General features: G+C 46.9%; 1 protein-coding gene across 1 annotated transcript; it reads left to right on the forward strand.

The window, feature by feature from the left end:
• The first annotated feature begins 6,042 nt into the window (after window positions 1–6,042).
• Window positions 6,043–12,973, forward strand: smim5 (small integral membrane protein 5). Its single transcript, XM_015963741.3, has 3 exons — window positions 6,043–6,373; window positions 10,104–10,286; window positions 12,552–12,973. Exons 1-3 carry the CDS (start codon window positions 6,205–6,207, stop codon window positions 12,647–12,649), a joined length of 450 nt encoding a protein of 149 aa, XP_015819227.1. The 5' UTR covers window positions 6,043–6,204; the 3' UTR covers window positions 12,650–12,973.
• Window positions 12,974–21,909: the final 8,936 nt, after the last annotated feature.

Raw genomic sequence — 21,909 nt, forward strand, 5'->3', positions numbered from 1 at the left:
TCCTCCTCAGAACTATGGGGAGGAGGAAAAAGTCCAGCCAATGAAATTGACCTGGATTTGAAGGAAGACGTAATGTTTTGGGGCACAAAGGCTGGGTTGGGGCATAAAACAGCAGACCCGCTATCCTCCCGGATCCTGAGGCATGCGGGAGCCACTGAGAGGGCGGTTAGGTCGCTCACTCTCTTGACTGATGCCAGCGCCAGCAGCAAGGCCGTTTTGAGTGACAGGAACTTGAGTGAGACCTGGTCCAAGGGCTCAAATGGGGCTTTAGATAAGCCGTGTAGAACCACCGTGAGGTCCCACTGGGGAAATAGCGGCTGGGACACAGGTCTGTTCCTTCTGACGCCTTTTAGAAAACGTTTCGTGAGGGGATGACTGAAAACAGATCTATCTCCAAAGCCCTGATGACAGGATGAGATAGCTGCAGCATATGTCTTAATAGTGCTGAATGCGAGGCCTCTGTCCATCAGTATCTGCAGAAACGATAGGACATCCGCCAGCTGGCAGGAGAGCGCTTGAACATTCAGCTCTGCACACCAGTTCTGGAAAGCTGCCCATTTAGCAGCGTAAGATGCCACGGTAGAGGGCGCTCGTGCACTCTGAATCGTGGCCACCACATCATGCGGCAGCCCAGAAGCCTCTAAGCGTGACCGCTCAGCGGCCAGACACAAAGCCTCTGGCCTATTTCGGGAGGATGCCTGATTATTCCATCCGCCTGGAGAAGGGCATCCTCCCTCCATGGCAGCCTCCACGGGGAGCTGGACACACTAACGCTTGCAGGTCCGGAAACCATGACGCGGACAGGCATCTGGGAGCCACCAGAATCACCGAAAGCTGCTCTGACCGAACTCGGTCCAGGAGCCGGGGAATCAGAGGGACTGGTGGAAACGCATAGAGGAGCATTCGGGGCCAGGGCTGGTGTGAGAAGGCGTCCGCCCCGAGTGGCGGACGGTCCCGGGGGCTCAGGGAAAACCACAGGCGACACTGAGCGTTTTCTTGAGCCGCGAACAGATCCACAGAAGGTACCCCGAACCTCATCCAGATCAGCGATACCAGCGCAGGATGCAGACGCCAGTCGGAGTCGCGGGGTCCCCCTCTCGACAGGATGTCTGCTGCTACATTCAGGACTACCGGGATGTAGGTGGCCTTGATGGGCAGCAGGTGGACATGCGCCCAACACAGTAAATCTGTGGCTACACGCAACAGAGGGAGAGACCGAACTCCCCCTTGGCGATTTATGTAGGCTGCCGCCACCCGGTTGTTCGTGTGAATTTCGACATGTCGGCCCTCGAGAAGGGCAGCGAAGTGTCTGACCACATTCCTCACTGTCATCAGCTCCAACACATTTATGTGCTCGTGCGTGTGGGAGGGCCAGTGATCAACCACCGTATGGGACAAGCACGTACCCCCCCACCCCAACAGCGACGCATCCGTAACCACAGACACGTGTGACGCAGGGCGTCCGATGGGGATTCCGTGTGAAAGGGTGCAGGGGTTCCCCCAGTGAGCGAGGTCCCCGCCCACTGAGGGGGGAACCCTCAACATACGTGCCTTCTGACGTATTGGGTGCACCCGGAGACGAATAAACCAACGTTGCAGGCGCCTCGTGTGCAGCAACCCTAGCGGCACCACAGCGTGGGCTGCAGCCATCATGCCCAGAAGTTTCATGATTAACAGGGCTCTCACTATTCTGCGGGGTTGCACGCGGGAGATCACCGCGATGAGATCTGCCCCTCTCACCGGCGACAAACGTGCTCTCATCAGGGAGGCGTTCAGCTCCACCCCGAGAAACACAATCGACTGGGACGGAAGGATGGAGCTCTTCTCCCAGTTTATAGAAAACCCCAGGGTTGACAGATGCTCTGTTAACTTCCTGGTCCGTTCCGACGCCTCATCCTCGGACCGAGCGCACAGGAGCAGTTCGTCCAGGTAGAATAAAACTCTCATTCCCGCCGCGCGCAGCGGCTGCAGCGCGGTCTCCAGACATTTGGAGAAAGTGCGCGGGGCTAGCGAGTAGCCGAAAGGGAGGCGATTGAATTGGTATTGAACTCCCCTGAATGAGAAGTGCAGGAACTTCCGGTGCCTGGGAATTACCGGGATGTGGAAGTATGCGTCTTTCAGGTCTGTTGACGTGAACCAGTCTCCGGAACGCACGTATTCCAGGACTTGCCTCATTGTCAACATGCGGAAATGCATCACTGCTATGGAGCAGTTGAACAGGGAAAGATTGAGAATCGGTCTCATTCCTCCCGACTTCTTCGGTACTACGAAGTAGGGGGAGTAGAAACCCGAGAGCTCTTGTCTGCGAGGGACTCGGGAAATAGCGTCCTTGGACAGAAGGTCCCGCAGCTCCAGCTCTAGGGTCTGAGACTGAACTTGAGATGTGAACGTCGTCTCCACGATCCCGTTGAAGGGAGGAGGAGCGGCCTGAAAATGGAGTGCGTGACCGTAATGAATGGTCTCCGATATCCATTTGCTCATGGCACAAAGGCGGCCCCATTCGCGCGCGCGTTCCGACAGCGGACGCGTGTTCGCGGTCATGTGAGTAGTGTCTGAAGACTGAGGATGCGCCCTTACCACCGTCGCTCGCCCCAGAAGACTGGGGGCGACCCATGGAGGGCTGTGCTCGAAAGGGCGAGTGTGAACCAGCTGGAAGAGGCTGATCCGCACCGCGGGGTGTGGAGACCAAAGGAGCAGGGCGAGTGGGAGCCGGGTCCATACACGGGGACGGCAAAGAGCCCGCGGACGGAGCCGCGTACTGTGCCGCCACGCGTGACCGCGGCCGCGTCATGACGTCCCGTCCCACCCAGCGTTGTGGGGAAAACGGGACGGGCTGGGCCTGGCCGGAGCGCGAATGGAGCGCACCTTTACAGCTGGCCGTGAGACATGACTGACTGCGGGAATACGTATATGTGCCGCAGTGCTTGATGTGGGGAACGTGTGTGAAGAGCCGGCAGAGGACTCTGCAGAGGACTGTAGGATTGAGCTCTTTAAGTGACGTTTTTTGGGCTTTATTTCAAAACCAACATCAACAGCATTACACTCATGAACACACACATTCCCCCCAAGGAGTCATTTCCGTGGCTTCTTCCGGCGAGGCTCCTGCGCCTGTCACAACGGCGTCTGCTGGCTCCGTCGAACCCGTTGGCCGCCAACTCGCTGGTCTCGCTGAGGTGGAGCCGAAGCGGGGGGCCGGCTCCGTGGAGCGGGCGGCGCAGCCGGGCACCTGAAGTTCCCACGCCGTTTGTCCCATCCTCTGGTGGAACGGCCGGAGTGCGAGGCTGACTGAGGGTGGACCAGGTCTCGCACCGTAGCTGATAGTTCAGCTGTCTTCTGAGCCCTCTCGATGACGCCCCTAAGATGGGGACCGTCAGAGGTGATGGGGCCTTCCAGCATCTCTCTGTGCAGGTGATCAGGAATGGAGGGCAGGGCCTTGAGCCACAGGGCCCGCTTGATGAGGGTCTGCCAGGCAGCAATGCAAGCAGAACCGGTGAGCACAGCAGCACATAGATTGAGGATAGCATCAGTAGTTTTAATGATGACGGTCTTCGACTCGTCGGGAGCATCCAGCTCCTCCATCATCTTCGAAACGCCGAAGGCGAGAAGGGCGATGTTATTCCCTGCAGCTCCGGTCTGAAAGGCACACTGGTGTGCGCGGTCGGTGAGCCGTGTCAGCAGCTGGTCATGTTTCGAAGCGGGAACTGCTCACGGACCAGTGAGGTGGTTCTTGGCGCCAAACAGCAAGGCCAAGTCCGGCTCGAGTGGAGGAACGGACGGCCAGCCCTGGTCAGAGAAGCCCTCGACCTTGGTGATGGGCGCGTAGGTGGAAACTGGCGCCTTGAGCTTTGCAGGCTCGGTGAAGGCGGCGGACCAGCAGCCCATAGCAGCAGGGAAGCGCGGCCAGATAGGGTCTGGACAGGGCGTCTGAGTTGTCCCGAAAATTCCCGCTAAGTCATCCGCTTCTGGCAGGGGCGGTTCTGGAACGGCTAGCCCCTTGCGGACCGCAGCCACGGAGATGAAGGCGGGCAGCTCCTGGAGCAGTGCTCTTACTGCTGGTAGGGAGGAGCGAGAAGCCGCTGGGGCAGGAAGACCCGCTGAGCCAGGCTCGTCGACCTCTGTGTTGTCTAGGAGGGAGGAATGGCTAAGGCGGCTAGCCTCGTCGTAGTCCTCGCTGTCGGTGACGTCATCCAGCCGGTTGAAGCCAGCCGGCTCCTGACCGGCGTTGAAGAAGTCCAAAGCCTTGTCCAGCGAATACGTCTCAGCCACCGGGAATTCCTCGTCGGCGGCAGGAGTGAAGCACTCGACCCGGCGGATCTTCTCAGCCACGGGCAGAGCGGCACAAAACGGGCACGAGGCCTGGGGGGTCAAGGCCAGGCCAGCGTGATGAGCCCCGAGACAGACCTCACATTTGGCGTGCAGGTCGCCGCTGGAAATGGAGCCCGTCTGGCAGGCCGGGCAGGTTCTGGCGTCGCTGGACATGGCTGGTGAGTCGTAATCTTCTTTGATAATTGCTCTTTAAAGAAGCTCTCAGGCTTGGCATGAAGAGAAAAAGGAGGCGAACAGTGGAGTCGCTCCACTTATATACTCATAAGGGGGCCCACTATTAGTGGGTGTACATTGAAGCTCTTCATGATTGGCTGATGCGGAGATCATCCTTCCAATAGCAGCTCGCTTAAGGGCTAAGACTAGACGAAATAGAACACAAGTGTCTAAATGGAACACAATGAATTACACACTCAATGTATGACAGTGCCCACTTTTCTCTGAGACAAACATTAGACATCACACAAATTTTGAGACAAAACATTTTATTTTTACAGTAAAATCCCCCCCCCCCCCCCAAGCATAATCATGGGGCATCATGCCGCCGGTCTCTGTCTGGCCAGAGGGCCTCATCAACATCCTCCTGGTCCAAACAGCGCTGGAAGTACCGCCTCGAGTGCCTCATGAAGCCCTGACAGGCCTCAAAGGCCACATCTCTACAAGCCTCCTCCATGGCTTGAAGCAGTGGGACCTGGCTCTGTGGATTCCCTTCGTACACCTTCCACCTCCAGGCTGAGAAAAACTCCTCAGTGGGATTGAGGAAGGGGGAATAAGGTGGAAGGTATAAAATGGAAAACCGTGGGTGGTCCTGAAACCACTCATACACCTGGGTAGCCTTGTGGAAACTTACTCTTATGCTGCAGTCCCTGATTGCAAATTGCTCGCCAGACCCGAAAGTTTAGAGAGTTGAATATTTGTGTGTTGTTGATTGAAGCTTTGAGAATTGATGTGAGAAGTGTGAGTAAACCTGAAAATTGTGTGCTGTGTTTTGACAGCAAGGTAATGTAAAATTGACATCAGAGTGTACAGGAGGAAAATCAGAGTTCTAATATGATAAGGAAATCTTAAGTCGTGATAAATTGAGTGAAGCAATTGGAAACAGAAGTAGAGGTTGTGAAAATTGTCCCTCATTTTTGCTTTTTGAGGTTTAGCAATCGAAAAAAACTGTAACACGCTTCCACTGCTGGGACTTGGTGCTGTGTTTTGATAAAGCTGGGAGCTGAGAAATGGCCTTTGTGCGTGTGTGTTTGCATCTGGAATGTCTGACTGTTCTCCCATGTACTCCCACTCCCATCAAAGCCCTTCTGAACACCCCGGAGAGCATGTTACAGCCACAATTCACATACCGAGTTAAAGGCATAACACCCATTGTTTTTCTCTGGACTCTGCTGGTCAAGGAGCTAGCTACCTTTAAAGCATCTTGTGTCACTTCCCATGTGCGCACAGAGGAAGTGTGGCTGACCTAGCAGCAAACGCTTGGAGACTCGCTCTAAAGAAATATGGGAGTCAGCTGGCGGGACACCAGACAGGCCACATATACAAACACCGCCTCCTGCTTCTCTCACAAGGATCCCGTCTCCACGGTGACTGAAGACGAAAAGAAAAACATAACGGGGGCCCTTGCACAGCTGGTGTGTAGCAACATAGAGGGAGGAGGAACAAACTGTGAACATGTGTGTAGATGTGTAAGCAGGACAGAGGGTGAGGGGGAGTGAGAGACAACGTAAGCACCAGTGAATGGATCAACTTTGGACATGGTTGGAGGAGGAAGGGAGGGAGGGGTATGGTGAAAAATGAGGAGGAGGAGGAGGAGGTACACAAACCCCGTGAGAGCTGGAGGAGAAAGTGAACAAGCACTGCTGGAGGAACAGCAAGACCCAAATGAGCTCCGATCTCCTAAAAGAGTCAGAATACATCTGCTCTGGTTCTGAATGGGACCAGACTCCTAGGTGGGACAGAGGGTTCCAGAAGAACAGGACAGCTGACATTAGAGGACGTCAACAAGTGGAGACACTGATGCTCACACAGGTACAGGACATTCCCAGCAGAGGTAAGGAACTCTTCCTCAACTTTAGTTTGTGTCTTTTATTTGTGCATATCTCAGCAGAAGATGTGTTGGTGTGCCTTTTTCTGGTTAATCACACAGAAGTGTGTGTTTACTGAGTGCTCTGACACGTTTGGCCTAAAGGAGGTGCTGTTTCTGGTTTAAGAAGCAGCAGACAAGACTCCCACTCAACCTGACCGGTGGTGGAGGTTTATCTAGCAGCTGGAGGAGCTTCTGGACAGGAAACAAGAATATAAAATATGTCAACGCAGGCCTGGAGTACTAATTCACGTAGACATTGTTACAGGAACACAGCTGAGATCTGTTGTACTTCCTTTGTGAATAGATGCACTTCTGGGCTCTCAAGCTTCCAAATACCAGCAGTATGACGGAACCAAAGCCTAGCACTGAGCCCGACTGAAACAAGCAAACCAATCCAATCAGGGCGAGTCATGGTGGCTGCAAGCAGAGCCACGTGCATAGGCTCATCATCTGTCCCACAACAGAGAAAACACACTGGAAGTACATTCCCTCACAGGGTTCTGTCAGACGTTACGAGTACTGCTGAGGTAGTCCTCTATCATCTGGTTTCCACAGAGAATCATCAGATGTTCTTTATCACATTGTTGCTGCATTTTCCATCTACTGTCTCTCATTCGCATCAAACCTCGTCAGCATCCAGATGGAGGGTCAGGATTAGTACCGTCAACACAAACCGCCTGATTTGGTCCTACACGCCTGATGCCTCTAGTAGACAATCTAGGCAAGGGCCCATGTTTATCTTTATTACTGTTTAATTGTTAAATGTCTAGCACACTTCAATCTCTGATGTAGGAGTTTATTGGTCAAGCATTCGGTCAGAGACCTTCATCAGGAATTGTGGAGGTTCACACCAAACAGTACTGCTGTGGTAGTCCTCATTGTCAGATTGAAGTGTGCGGATTTTCATTCTTTTTATTCCACTTTTTGATCCAGCAGAGGAGCGGCGACTCCTTCTACTTTAATTCATTTGGGGGAAAATCTTCCCCTGTGTCTGAAAGCAGCACATAAATGTAGCAACACGCTAACAAAGTCATATTACTCGCAGGGGCGCAGATAGGATTTTCAAACTGGGGGGGACAAAGTTCCAATGTACCCTCCCCCAAACACACACACACAAACTACTGCAAGCGCCTTAACTAGAGCTCAGTCAGTTTGTGTAATTTCATCCAACGGTTTACGTAAAAACTAACTTTTATACACGTGTTTGAAGCCGTTATGCAACAAAGCTCTGCCTGATCAACACTATAAATGATAAATGATCCGCACTTGTATAGTGTCAGGTTCGTTGGCAGATCTGAAGCGTGACTGAGAGGATCTGTTGCCCAGACGCGGAGTGATGGAAATAACCAGCGTGGTTATCTCCTGAAGGTTTAGTTTGAAGGTTTAGAGGGCTGGTAAGCCTGGAGACTCGATACAAAGTCTGGTGAGAACGTTGACTGAGCAATGAATGAAACGCCGGCACTTCCTTAAGTAGTATCGGCGTGATGACGTCAGCCGCTACGTTGGTGGCAGGAATGATTGGAATGAAGTCAGTGGGAGGAGTTCCTGACTCAGAGTAAGGACTCCAAAGCGCTTTACACTACAGTATATCATTCATCCATTCACACACACATTCACACACTGATGGTGATGAGCTACAATGTAGCCACAGCTGCCCTGGGGCGCACTGACAGAGGCGCTCCACTATTTAAATCAGTCATTTGTTATTCTCCCAATCATTTACTTACCAACTCCTCATGCTTTATGCAAAACATTAAATGATTTTCAGCACACCGATCTTTACAGAAAACATAAAAGCCCTAAAAAACTGCACATAAAATATATTTAAAAAACGAAATTCACTTATCACTAAGAGCAGTGGTTCCCAAACTTTTCAGCCTGACCAGCAGATGTTCCTTTGTATTTTTACGATATTTATAAATTTTCATTATATTAGGAAAGTTTTAATTTATATATAAACATATAAATCTCTTTTTAAATTTTATATTTTACTTTTTGTATGATTATGTGACACACTTGACTTCCATACCCAACGCATCGGCATCTGCTCCTTTTTTACGGCTTTTTTTTACATTGTCGCTAAGTTTGTCACGTTGGCGGGGTTTTACCATCATTTCCACATCCATCACGTCCCAGAGAAGGTTAAACCAACATAAAACCCAACGTTTGGAGCTTGTAAACTCCACACACCTCTCGTGCAGCACCAGCTGTCTGATGCTGCAGCAGCGTCCATCTTCCCGACTGGATGAGTGAATTTCTTCATCAGAGTCAATATTCTGCTTCATAATCAGAGTCAGTCATGACCAGACAAAGTGATCAGTCAACAAAGACCAGACCTGCCGGCAATTATACGTTTTATCTAATATTTACGCTCTTCATGTTGCGCACATCTCCTCCTCTCCCCGACTGGGAGCCTCTCGGTGGGAGGCGATTTTCAAACTCTAAAAACTCCCAAACTTTGCTCAGCCTGAAGGTTCCACATCTCCACTATCTTCTGGTGTAAAGTAGTAACTTCATGAGGGATCATATTTGTAGATGAGACTTGTTAAAGTCAGCAATGAGGCTTTGGCGCTTTTAACGAGTAAGTCCCAACACTGACAACAACGTACTGAAACTAGAACCAACACACATAAACAGACAGATCTGTCCCGCCTACTTACACTGTTGGTCTTTTTTAAATACGCAGTGATCGTTGCTTTCCTTTTTCACTTCATCCTGCATCCTAGCAGCAACCACTTTGGCGCCTCTGGAGTCGGTGTTTGTTTACGTCATGCTGCATTCAGTGTAATTGGAAAAAGGAGCTTCAAGCGCTTAACCTCCTTCTTTGTTTTCTTTCTGGCCTTAGATGGGGGGACGGATCGGGGTCGATCTGAATCTGGGGGGGACAGATCCCCCCCCCCGTCCCCCACCCTACCTGTGCACCTGATTACTCGTATACTCAGGTCTGTTACTCTGGATTCAAGTTACAAGGAGCAACTAGAGAGGCGGAAGGGCCGCATGTAGCTCCAGAGCCGCAGGTTGCAGACCCCATACCCAAAGGATAAAGTTATGTTTCATGATGACCTTTTGCAAAAAGGTGTATTATTTTTTTGAATAAAATATTATTTGTGCAGAGACCCAGAGGTAGATGTGTGCCGAAACAGGAAAAAGAGGTTTTCTCAAGAATACAAAAACTCGATTAGCTTTTGAGGAATTATTCGGGTCGGGACAATGACTAAAACATCTAAACTAGCCTTTTTCTGTAATTAATAACAACAACGTGGCTTTTAGTTTGATTTATTAAGATGATTCTATAAATAGCTCCTTCTTCCATCACTGCCACCCTGGCTCACATACGCTGACTGAGACGTGTGACGAGTGTCCTCAGAGTCCCGGTCACCACTCTCCTCATCATCACAGCTGCTCTAGCGTCCGCCAATGGGCTCTCACCCACACACAGCTGCTCCCCTGGACGATGGGCCTCACACTTGAAATGCCAGGCCTGAAATAGTTGGTCCTGTTTATAGCTTATCCGAACGTGCACACAGTGGGCATGTGGCCCACCCACACACTCCCACTCTTAAATTATGTCCAATTACAAATGCTGCTATAAAATAAGGGTGCATTTACAAAATACTTGAGGGGGAAATTGCTGGGTGGATGCTTTAAAGTGGCGGGTGGAGCTCCATGTCTACAGTCTTGTGTTTTTCTATAGAAGTCCAGAGGTTTGTCTTTGAAAGAAAAGCTGCACCTGGACCTCGTCTTCATCCAGAGGTCAACATGGACCTAAGAGAGGAGCTTCTGAACAAACTTCATGAGGTTTGGATCAAGCTGCAGGGCCTTCCACAAGCAAGTCCACTGGAGCAGGGAGCATTCGCTGTTGTCATCCTGTTTGTTGGTGAGTTTTGTTTGAACCCTCTGCAGGCAGGGGTTGCAGATTTGCAACAGTTAAAACCTACCTACCTGGCTACTCCACAAACGTGTTTCATGAGCATTTTTTAACTCAGAAGTACTCCTGAAGGACTTAATTGTTTGTCCTTTTATCAAAACTTATTTTGAGCCTGAGAGGGTTAAAATCACAGTACCTGTTCAAGAAGAGGCTAACTCTGCTGTTTACTTGCACCGGGTCATGGTTAGGGTTAGGACGCTTCCAGACTGGGGCACAAAGCTAAAACTAGGAAGCAACCAAACATCTTCACAGCTGTTAGACCACTGCAGTACTACGTCTGTGGGATGTAACATACAACTTGAAGGTCATGTTTTAAGACAGCAATCAGAAGATGTGTGCAGGATTCAACTCGTACACTAAGTTCAGCTTGAGGTTGAATGAAGCTAAAAGCTGAGAGTGCAATATGTAGGGTTTGAGAGTTTGAGTTCTTTAAGAGCTCTATATATATGTTACCTCTACTCATGACCAATAAGATGTGGTACTCTATCTAAATATGAACCTGCTTGGTCTTTACTGTATTTAATCAGAAGATTCTAGGATTTATATTTATTCAGGGATTGTAAACACTTCGTTTTGATTCAGAAAAGAGTCAGGTTTACAAAAGTAAGAATTTATTTTACACACAATTAAAACATGACAAGTTAACTAACATGTAATGTGATCGATGGAACTGAATGTGATGTATGAACCTATGTGTGAATGTGATGTTATCAGAACTTCCGTATCTAGGAGAGCTGAGATCTGGGTGTAAAAGAATTTGGTTTGCATTAAGCTACGAAGTCGATTATTATCAAAAGGCATCAGACGCTATCTGTCATGTCTGCATACCCACTTGAAGACCCTCGTGATAGATCCGGAATGTCCAAGTCCTCAGACTTCCAGGCACCGAGGTCCGTAGAAGAAACTGCAGCACTACTAGACCGGTCTTAGAGTTGTCTCCAGGTCGCAACAGACGGATGGAACCGCGCGTCTGGGACTCTTAAGGAGTCTGAACAATATCAGCTTGTTCTGCAGGAACCGTTCGCTGTATCAGCTTCGCAGGTGCAAAAAGCTTTTGACGACGTGTCAAAAGCTTTGATGGTTAGAGAGGTTTTGCTTCAGATGGCCGGTCTGAAGCTTTCTCAAGAACTGATGAATCACCAGAGTGATCCAGTTTTAATGTTCACATGTTATGATTTGTGTAGCCAACCAGAGGTTGACAAGTTGAGGAATGTTACCAAGACAACCTCAGAAACGCGCCTTCCTTGATACCGGAGGCTCTGATCTGGGGTAAAGGGCTATCTATGTGTCATGAGTTTAACTTAACCTTACTTTGTTCTTGTGTGAGTGCAAATGGTGATGACCTTGTCGTATAAACATGCTGAAACATATTTCAATCACTGTAATCATAACATAACATTCATTTCACACTTCAGTCATTGAGCACAGATTAATGAAAGCATTTCATTATATTATAACTATTATAAGTAGCAATAAACAAACGTTTATTTAATGATTATCTAGCTCATAAATTGTTGAAGTTCATATTTAATTTAGGAAATCATTCTTGGATTTAGCACCTGATCCGAACTGTGAGTGTTCACTTATTGGAAGGCATGAAGAATCCTGTAGGACGATAAGGGAAGCTGGACCTTGAGGAGGGAACATTATTGTAGACATTACGTTATCATGTGTTCAGAGCTGCAGGCTCTGAGCTCCAGCTGGTGGGATGAAGGCAGGCCAATTTAAAGTGACCACATGCAGTCTCGTGTCTCTTTTTTGACCAGATGTTGAATGGTCAACTGTACCTAAAAACTGACCATTGCTGGACGTTACAAAGTCTTGTGAATATGACACTCTTTTCTACCGTATGTGTTTGAAGTCTTCCCTGCAATGGTTGCAGAGGAGTCAAGTGCCTGCCCCGTAACCCGAGGGTTGTAGATTCGAGCCCCGCTCCGTCTGTCACAGTTGTGTCTTTGTGCAAGACACTTCACCCTCCTAACCTGCTGGTGGTGGTGAGAGGGGCCAGTGGTGTCCCAAGACAGTGGCTACAATCACCATCAGTGCATGGACGTGTGTGTGTGAATGGATGAATGACTGTTGTAAAGACTAGATGTAATTCTCTCATCACACATGGACACCAGTGTTTGTATGTGGAGGCTTTACACACGATTCAGAACAGTCCAGCTGTACCGAGCCCAGCTCCTCCTAATTCTACCCCTGTTCATTTTTCAGGTGCTTTCCTCTTCATGATCGTGATCGGCTGCATGCACTGTTGCTGTGGAAAGCCAAAATATCAGGCCTCAAGGGTTCAGCCTTTGCAGTTCACCTGAGACAGAAACTCCACCCACCTCACCTCCTTTCTGCCCATCATGCAGCCTTTAATCAATGTGACTGATGGGTGAATGACAACTCTGATGTAATTTATCTGTGGGTGAAAGACTGGATCAGCACCAGGAGTCCACGTGGATCAGCAGAGCAGTCTGACCCTGACAGACTCAGGACAATGACAGAGGGTGTGACATCAGAGAGAGAAATGGCTTTGTGCTCTCGTTTCACTGAAACTCCTGCGTTCCACTGCAGTGGTTGAAGATGAGCGACACATTCCGACGAGACCGGAGAGTAAAGCCATCTTCTGTTTAAAGGTGCAGAACACTGAAAAATCCTTTTATCGGATTATTTCTGATGTAGCGTGGTTAACATCTACATACTAGGATTTAACACTGTTTGCTTCAGTTTGGTTAGATCCTGAGAAAAGATCGGACATTAGCATATTATCTTATATTATGCACAAATATCTAGAATATTAATGCAATTGATAGAAGTTCATACACTAACTGTCTTGGTCTATATTTTAATCTAAAGATTAATGGTTAATTTAAGATAATTAAATTTAATAGCAAAAGTTTATTTATTGAATCAGAAGTTAGGAATCTTTGCTTATTCAATAACCAAATATATACACCATTCTGTGTTTCATTCAAAGAAGAGTCAGGTTTTAAACAGTTAAGAATTTATTACTAACACTTTTAAAAATGACAACTTGAAATGACAATTTGTAACAGCTTGATATTAAAACTTGTTATTAAACAAACCTGTGTCTGGATGGAAAACTAAGGTGGAATGCGAGGTTTTGGATGCGTGAATGAATCTCAGAAGGTTTCTTTCAGAGAGAGAGAAGCGTTCTGAGTGGAAAGTTGTTTTGCAGCTAATTCAGTTGTTTCTTAGAGAGAACAGCATCGGACGCCATCTGTCGGACAATGTCTACCTCATCCAGTTCAGGAGACCCTCCGTGGATCCGAGATGTCAGGGAGATCGTTTCCTCCGGGCACGAGGTTGGTAGAGAGACCTTGGTGCGTCTCAAATCGGTCCTGAGATGTCTCCGTGGGTCACATGACTGGTGAAACTATTTGCGTCTCAAAATCAATAACTCTGAAGGAGTTTTGCGTCAGCTGGAAACAGGTGCGTCTATTCGGAGCAATTCTATCGGCGTGACAGAATGCTTAGTGAGGCTTGGGCGGCCGACCCTCGTCCTCTGGTGGGTTCAAGAACTGACTTTCAGCTGCGGAGATTTGGTTTTAACAAGACCTCAGAACACGCCCTAACCCTAACCTTTACCCTGGATTCACCCTCTGCATGGTGTGTACACGTGCAAATGACCTTCTGGTTGATGATCTCACATTACTGATTATCATGAATAATAATTATTACTAACCCAAAGAATAATAAGTCATTTCAGTAATTAAAATACATTCATAATGAACCATGATGATTATTTATGATGATTGTAATAAACAGTAAAACAGTTTATGAAATTATTATTTTAAAATTATTATTTTAAAATCTTGACGTGTCCTTCATCTCGGGACAGGACAACAGCAGATAAAGACGGTGTTTTGCAGACATCACGGCTCCTGACTGGTAATCTGTGGGACAAAGTTACAGCTCGACCCAGCTTGACCCAGCTTGGAAAGTGTGACCTTTGGGTCACAACTATGAGGCCATTCATGACGCTACACTGATCACAATGGGATTAACATCCAGGCTGAACATGGAAAGTCTCCCACACCCATCTCCTGCATTAGCTGCTGATAGAAACAAGACGGTGAAAGTCTAGGATAGAAAATCCTGACAGATCTATGTCACACTGTCACTTAACTTTCATGGACTCACCCATCTTGACTCACGAGAGGAAAGCCTGTTGTTTGCTTAGCATCCAGGGAACAGCAGAGAATGTCTCGGCTAGTAGAAGCTAACTGTTAGCATTCGCAACTCCACCACACAGCAGAACTCCTTTAGGGTTGTGTTATTTGTGGAGAGAAATCATCAACGTTGCAGAGCAGACAGTCAGTGGTCGAGCTGTGTTGCTGTTAGCCAATCAGAGGAGAGCTGTCCAAATATCAGGAAAAAGGACTCCAAATCCTGCCATCTGAAACTCTGATGTGGCATGCTGCTAGATTCTGAAACAGGCGCACCGGAGCTTTTTGTCCCCAGATTATGAATTACAAGGCATTCCTACTAGAGACCTCTGCAAATGTACTGATTAAACTCCTACTAGAGACCTCTGCAAATGTACTGATTAAACGATGATCCACACCTTAAAAATGGAAGGAAGTGCTCCCTCTGTTGGCTTTCAGATGTAAGACATTCTTATGATTTATATCTGATCTGCTTGTTGCTCCAGAAGTGCTGAGAGCAAGCAGAAGTGATGCAGAGTCAGTGTCACCGTAGAATGTGCTTACGGGTTAAATTTAATAAAAGTTCTTTGTATTTGAACAAATAAAGTTTTATTGTATGTTAACAACTTTGCTGCTGCTGAATCCAAACCTCAGACAAGAAGGCCATGAGAGAATGGTGGTCACCTCATCATACCGTTCCTCTTTTGTTTAAACATTAACCAGGGGTGGTTGTTTTCATTTCCCTGTGCCCACAATGACTCGGGCCCTTCCACACGTAGCCAGGGATCTGCCAAAACGTAGATATTTTTCTACGTTTTGGCCTGTCATCCACACGAAAACGGAGTTTTTTCACACGAAAACGGATCTTTTTAAAAACTCCGGCCAAAGTGAAGATCTGCGTTTTCTCCGTTTTGGGTGTCTGCGTGTGGACAGACAAAACCGGAGTTTTAAGGTCCGCAACGTCACTTTCCGCGACAAAAAATGCTGACATCACGTGTGCGACCTGTGTTTCATCATGGAAGCCCTCAGAGCTGCGCTCTGTCACTACCCGATCCATCAATTGTCCAAGCGCTGTTTGCTTTTTTGTTTTTGCAAGAGGAATTACTGCTCCTTGCGGAAGACCACAGACGAAGAACGAGGTTAAGAACGGGGGAAGTACTGCCGCCTACAGGTCTGGCATGTCCTTAACAACGTATTTATCCGGGTACATGTGGACAGAGTTTGTTTTTAAAACGAGGTGGTGTGGATGCAAGTTTTTGGAGGGGCGGATATTCGTTTTCAAAAAACCCGGCTACGTGTGGACTAGGCCTCAGTCACTCTCGCCCTGACGTTTTGCCAACCAGACAGGTTTGTATACACAATGTCTCAGATAGCTGCTGTTACTCATGTAATATATACCGTGCTTAACAAATGTATTAGACCATCGTCTGATTTAAGGTTTATGACACAGCAAACAAAATAAACACTTGTGATTCAAATATCATGCATGCTTGAATAATTTCCGTCCAGTGTGTCAGCTCACATTTGGGTATAAAACTGGATTCAGTTTTAAATTCCTACCTTCTATTCAACTGGGCAAAACACAGAGAACTTTATAGCTGGATGTTTTTCTTGCTTTAATGACAGGTGGTCTAATGTGTTAAGTACTAGACTGATTTGACTTTGATTCATTTTCAGACGGTTAAGGAAATGATGGCCAAAAAACATGTGGAGGAACTCGAACGAGTAAAAAGGGAAGTGCAGCAAGCTGTGGCAGCGAGTATAACAGCTGACATGTGGACCTCCGTGAACATGGAGGCTTACTTAGCTCTTACCTGTCACTACATCAGTGATAATATGCAGTTGTGTACATCTGTGTTGGGAGTCAAACACTTTCCACAAAGTCACACTGCTGACAATCTGGCCCAAGTCAAAAGGGGCATGATGGATGACTGGGCCATAACAAATAAGGTAAGGTGTCTGATGACCGACGCAGCACCAAACATGATAGCAGCAACACAAACTCTTCAAATTAGACATTCAATCTGCATTTTGCACACAAACTAAATTTAATAGTCAAAAAATCCTGTGATCAGATCCCTGAACGTTCATCCATAAGACACAGATCTAGGCAGATCGTATCATTCTTCAGATCCAGCACCACAGCAAAAGAGAAGCTTGCTCAAGTGCAGCAACAGATGGGACGGCCCACCTTGAAACTTGTCAATGAGGTACCAACATGTTGGAACAGCACATATCAGATGCTGTCACAGCTACATGATGAGAAAGAACCAGTGTGGGTATCTCTTGCCTCTCCAAACAGATTTACCTCCACTCACAGCTGATGAGTTCAACATCTTGAGGGAAGCACTTCTTGTGCTGGCCCCTTTCCATCAGGCCACAGTGGAGTTGTCTGAGGAGAGGAGAGTTTCAGGATCAAAGGTCATCCCGATGATGAAAATGCTAAATTGTGCACTTGAGCGGAACTCTACATCTACACACACAAGCAGTCACACATCTCCATGACCAGCTTAGACGTCACGTCACAGACACTGCTTCTAACCTGGAGTCATCAAGTGTGTTAACCCTATCAACGCTTTTAGACCCCACATTTAAAACACTCGGATTTCGTAGTTCCTCCAAGTGTAGTGAGGCTGTCAATCGCCTGAAAATGGAGTGTGCTGCAGTAATTGCTCGCACAAAATCTGAGCCACAGCCTGGACCTTCATCAGAGCAGTTACCCACTTCAGGCAAGTTGTTCAGAGTTATCAGCTTATTTTCACATTTGTTTCATTGCTAATGTGTATTAATACAGAATAGAAGACAAAAACTAAAACTTCTATGTAGTTTTATTTTAGATAATCTGTGGCAGCAGCTTGATCGAGAGGCTGGCAGACAAACCACCAATGCAACAGCTGACTATCATTGAGGTCCAGCGCTACTTAGCAGAGGGAAACATTTCAAGACCAGAGAATCTCTTAACATACTGGGGGAACCGGAAGACATCCTACCCAAACCTTTTCCACCTGGCTTTACCGTTTTTGTGTACCCCCGCTTCTTCTGTGCCCTGTGGATCAGTGTCTGTTGTGAGTCTCCAGTAAGTTGCCTGCAATGATATTTAAAGTCCAGTAGGTGCCATTACAGAGCAAAACAGCAGCACTGTCACAGTATCAATACTATTTGGGGAATGTGCTGAAACGCTTCATGAGGCTTCATCTACCCATCACTACGTGACAGAATCACACAGATTAAATGACATGAAATGGCAGCAGGACAAACCTGGTGCAGATAAGCTGTGTGTGGTTATAATAACTCCATTTTGTTGTGATGACTCAGACTTGTGTGATTTGAGAGGAATCAGCGCCTCCTGTCAGTGGTGACTTCCTGGCGTCCCCCCCCCCCCCCCCCCCCTTGACTTAGATGGAGGTCGACTGCTCTCTAGTGACGGGTAACAAGATCATCGTTTCCCACCAAGAACATCATCTTTGATGGATTTTAAGTGTTTATTTAATTAAAATGATCTTAGAATCAACACGAAGTGTCACACTGCACAAATAACTGGCAATGGCTCACCAAATATGTAGAGAAGATGTTCTTACATTTAATTAGGGACCATAGAATGTGAAATATCATAAAATATGAAATATCACCTTAATGGATCTTTGAGTAAATTTAACCAGAAGATCGGATCTTTTTATTGCAGGGATTGAGCAACACTTCGTATCAATTCCAAGAAAGAGAGAGAGTCAGGTTTAAAAGTTAAAAGATTTATGTGATGATGAACTAAAGTGGATTAAGACTGAGGATGGTGTGTGTGTGTGAAATATGTTCAGAACCAGCAAATCGGGAGAAACGATTAGTTCTGAGTGGGAGTAAAATGGTGTTTCGCTCTAAGTTTTTGGTTGGAGATTATAACACACATTGAGACGCCATCTGTCGGTCTACGTATCCCAACGGAAGTCCCCGTTTGGATCCGGAATGTCGGGGGTCCAGCTGGACCCTCTTGGAACCGACACCTGTAGAAATGCAGCGGTTGCCGACCCTTCCAGTCTTGAGATACTCCCAGGTCACGACAGTTTATTGGCATCAGCGAGACCCTGAAGGGGCCGTGAGGGTTCAGCTTTTATTCTGAAGGAACCGTTGCAGCAGGTGAAACATGCAACAGATTTAATCCAGCTTGTTGTTGGGTTCTTTTGGCTTTAAGAGGAAAGTTACGGATTGGCCACTCCGATAACTTCTCTAGAACGCTTGGAACTCAAGTTAAGATGATGTGGGGCATAGTTTTATAATTTGGATGTTTTGATTTACTGTCGAATCGGACTTTGACAACAAAAAGAGATTACACAAGCACCAACAAAACCACGCCTCGCGTCAGCTCTGGAAGGTTCTGATTGGAAAGGAAATGTGTCATGTGATTTTAACATTACGTGGGATCAGTCTAGTGTAAATATTTAAAGTTATATTACTTACTATATACTATCATAGGATTATAATAGGATTATAATATCAAGTAAATAATATTCTCATTTCACAGATTGATTGAACATCGAGCTTCACATGATTATTTGGACTAACAAAGTTATTTGATTATTATTTAAAGAGAAATAGTTCTTCGTCTTCTTTATTGTGCTGTCCGAGGAAGCAACAGTTTAGATAAGAGCACAAAGCGTGAGTGGCCTTGGCCCATATCTTGTAGATTAGGCTTGTGTCAGAAACTTGTGTTTCTGCTTGGGCAGAGCAAATGGAGCAGGGCCTTTTAGGTCAGAAACGGACAATTCATCACGCTACACAGATCTAGAGAGAACTTCCTCACGAGTCAGCGACTAAACCAGATGCATGAGGCTACAGGTCTCACAGGAAAATAAAGAACCGACACTTGGTGAAAAGCCATCCTAATGAGTCCATGTTACATACTAGAGTTTTCACTCTTCAGCATCAAATATTGGCTCAACAGCTGCTAGGTTAACAAAGTCATTCACATGTGTGTTAGCTGGGGGGATTAGCAGTGACTGACTACAATGTAGTAAAAGTACACACACTGTGTACTTTATGAACGTTTACTTTAAAGTGGTTTCTGATACTTAAACAGTTGACTCAAAGTTTAGAGCAACACTCACTGTAGACCAGACCCAGTTGGATCCTGCCTGGGTGCTGAGGTTAGGTGGTGGTGACCCTCATGTTGAGGTAACAGTGGACATCCAAGTCTCATTAGAATTTATCCAGAGTGCTTCATGAGATAACTGACTAACCTGCATTTACAAAACATTCTTCCAGTGGCGGTCTCTCTGAGTGACCAGCGCGGCGTACTGATGTTCTTTCACTTTGGTAGGTATTCATGTTCCTGATCAAAGCTCAACCCAGTACACATGCCAACTGGATCTCATTTAGTCCACCCCAATATTTAAATCCCCATCAGACATTTGCTACCATGGCAACAGCCTCTATTTATGCCCTATGTTTTTACACATGTACTGATCTAGAGTAGCCCTTCTATATATGTAAATATAATCTGGCCACGAGCCCCTGACACCACCCAGACACCCAGACATTTAGAGGTAAAAGTTCAAATCCAAATACAGAAAGATACTTTTATTTGAGTTTTAATCAAAGTCAATTCCAAGTGATGCGTTCGTAGTAACAATAAAAATGCTTATTTGTAAAGATGTGATGTGTGTGAGGGAGCCTCCAACACAACAGCAGCAGCCAGAGAAACCCCAGTCTGCATTTCTACGTGTGAAAACTTCAATCATCGGAGGGAAGTTAGACAACTTAGCACATCATTCTACAGTTTAACGTACTGCTGGCAGCAAAAACAACAGGGAATGAAAACAAATAAATGCTGAGAAATCTCAGGTTCTATTTTAGACGAGGAAAGTCTTTTATCATTATGATTATTATTGGAAGCTTTAGGCTTTCAGACCAGCACTCCTCTCACCAGGTGGTGACCGTTGGTGACTATCGCTAATGAAGTGTCTGAAATGTTCAGCGGCGTTTTCAAACTCCTCCTGGCAGTAGCTGGGCCCTGTCCTCAGGTTGCTGGATTTTTAAATAGGTCTGAAAATTTACAATACACTTTGTGGCAAGCTTGCAACAACAGGTCAATGGTCCAGGTTTCCAAATGAAGGCCTCTTATATCTGGGGTCTCATTCTTCATGTCATGAGCGTAGGGTTTGGATGAAGATGGACCAGTGAATCCACAGCTTTGACAGTTGGCTCAGCTCAAAACAACTACGGCAACACCCTCATTAACAACCTCCAATGAAGCTCTGGTCCAGCGGTTTGTGTGTCCTACCATCACTTAGGAACAAGACACTACCATGCCTTATAGGCAGGGCTCCCCAACGCTGGTCCTGGAGGTCTCTATCTGGCATGTAGTTGTTTATCTGCTCAAGCACACCATATTCAATGGTTGAATCACCTGTTCTGAGCTCATCAAGCTCTGCAGAAGTCTGCTGACGCAGAGAAACATCAAACATGGACCAGATGGTGGCCCTGGACAATCAGGATTGGACATAACTTGGCTTAAGATAAATAATTCCAACCTGATGGAAGCCTTCCACTTATTTTGGGGGAAAAGTCAGACCAAAAGCAATTCAGAGACCTCCCTGAGGGATAACTCACCTGCAATGGAAATTTTTTCAAATATGGATCTGGTCAGTTGGTCTTTCAACGTGACTGACAACATCTTTTTGACAATGAGATTGAAGGAGGGGGCTCCTACATGTCCAGATGGAACGCACCTGGTCGGGCATATGTTGGATTCCTGGAAGAAAGCTTTCCATTGAGGATACCAAAGATGTATGGGTTCTTGGACTGATCATTTTCGGATTTGTGCTTTTTGGCGTGGGCGGTTAACTGGTATACTGGACCAGCTTTGAATCGCAAGCTAGAGACTCTGGCTGCGATTCCAACTTTGACATAAAAAATGGATGTCATCATGGAGAAAGTGGTCCCTTGATGGTGTGGAATAGTTTCAACACTGTTATTTGGCTGTTTGGAGGGTTTGAGACCAACTGAACTGTAAGCATAGAGGAAATTTAATGTAAACACATCATCTCATCTGAATCTGGTGCCCTTGAGGCTGAAGAGAAAATTCCCCACAGAGGAAATGTGGACAGACACTGTGAAACCTTCTCCTCCTCCCAGCCTGGTTGGAACTGTGACCTGGTGAAGGTGATGGAACTGTCTGGGAGTCATCCTCCACCCCTCCCCTCCACTGATGCTGCAGCTCTTTGAAGCAAGGAGGTTTCTCAGCCCCTCCCCCCTACTTCTCGGAGACTCGTGTCTGTGAACCGTCTGAAGTTCTGTGCTTGTTTGTATGTTGAGGTGTGTTTTAGCATAGCGAGGCTACCCCCTGTCGGGGATTACTCTGAAATGCCCCCCCACCCCTACCCCCCTCTTATCCTCATGTAATCATTTTCTGTCTAATGAGCGCC

The sequence above is a fragment of the Nothobranchius furzeri genome, chromosome 16 (assembly GCF_043380555.1).
Source record: "Nothobranchius furzeri strain GRZ-AD chromosome 16, NfurGRZ-RIMD1, whole genome shotgun sequence".
In the NCBI taxonomy this organism is placed as follows: domain Eukaryota; kingdom Metazoa; phylum Chordata; class Actinopteri; order Cyprinodontiformes; family Nothobranchiidae; genus Nothobranchius; species Nothobranchius furzeri.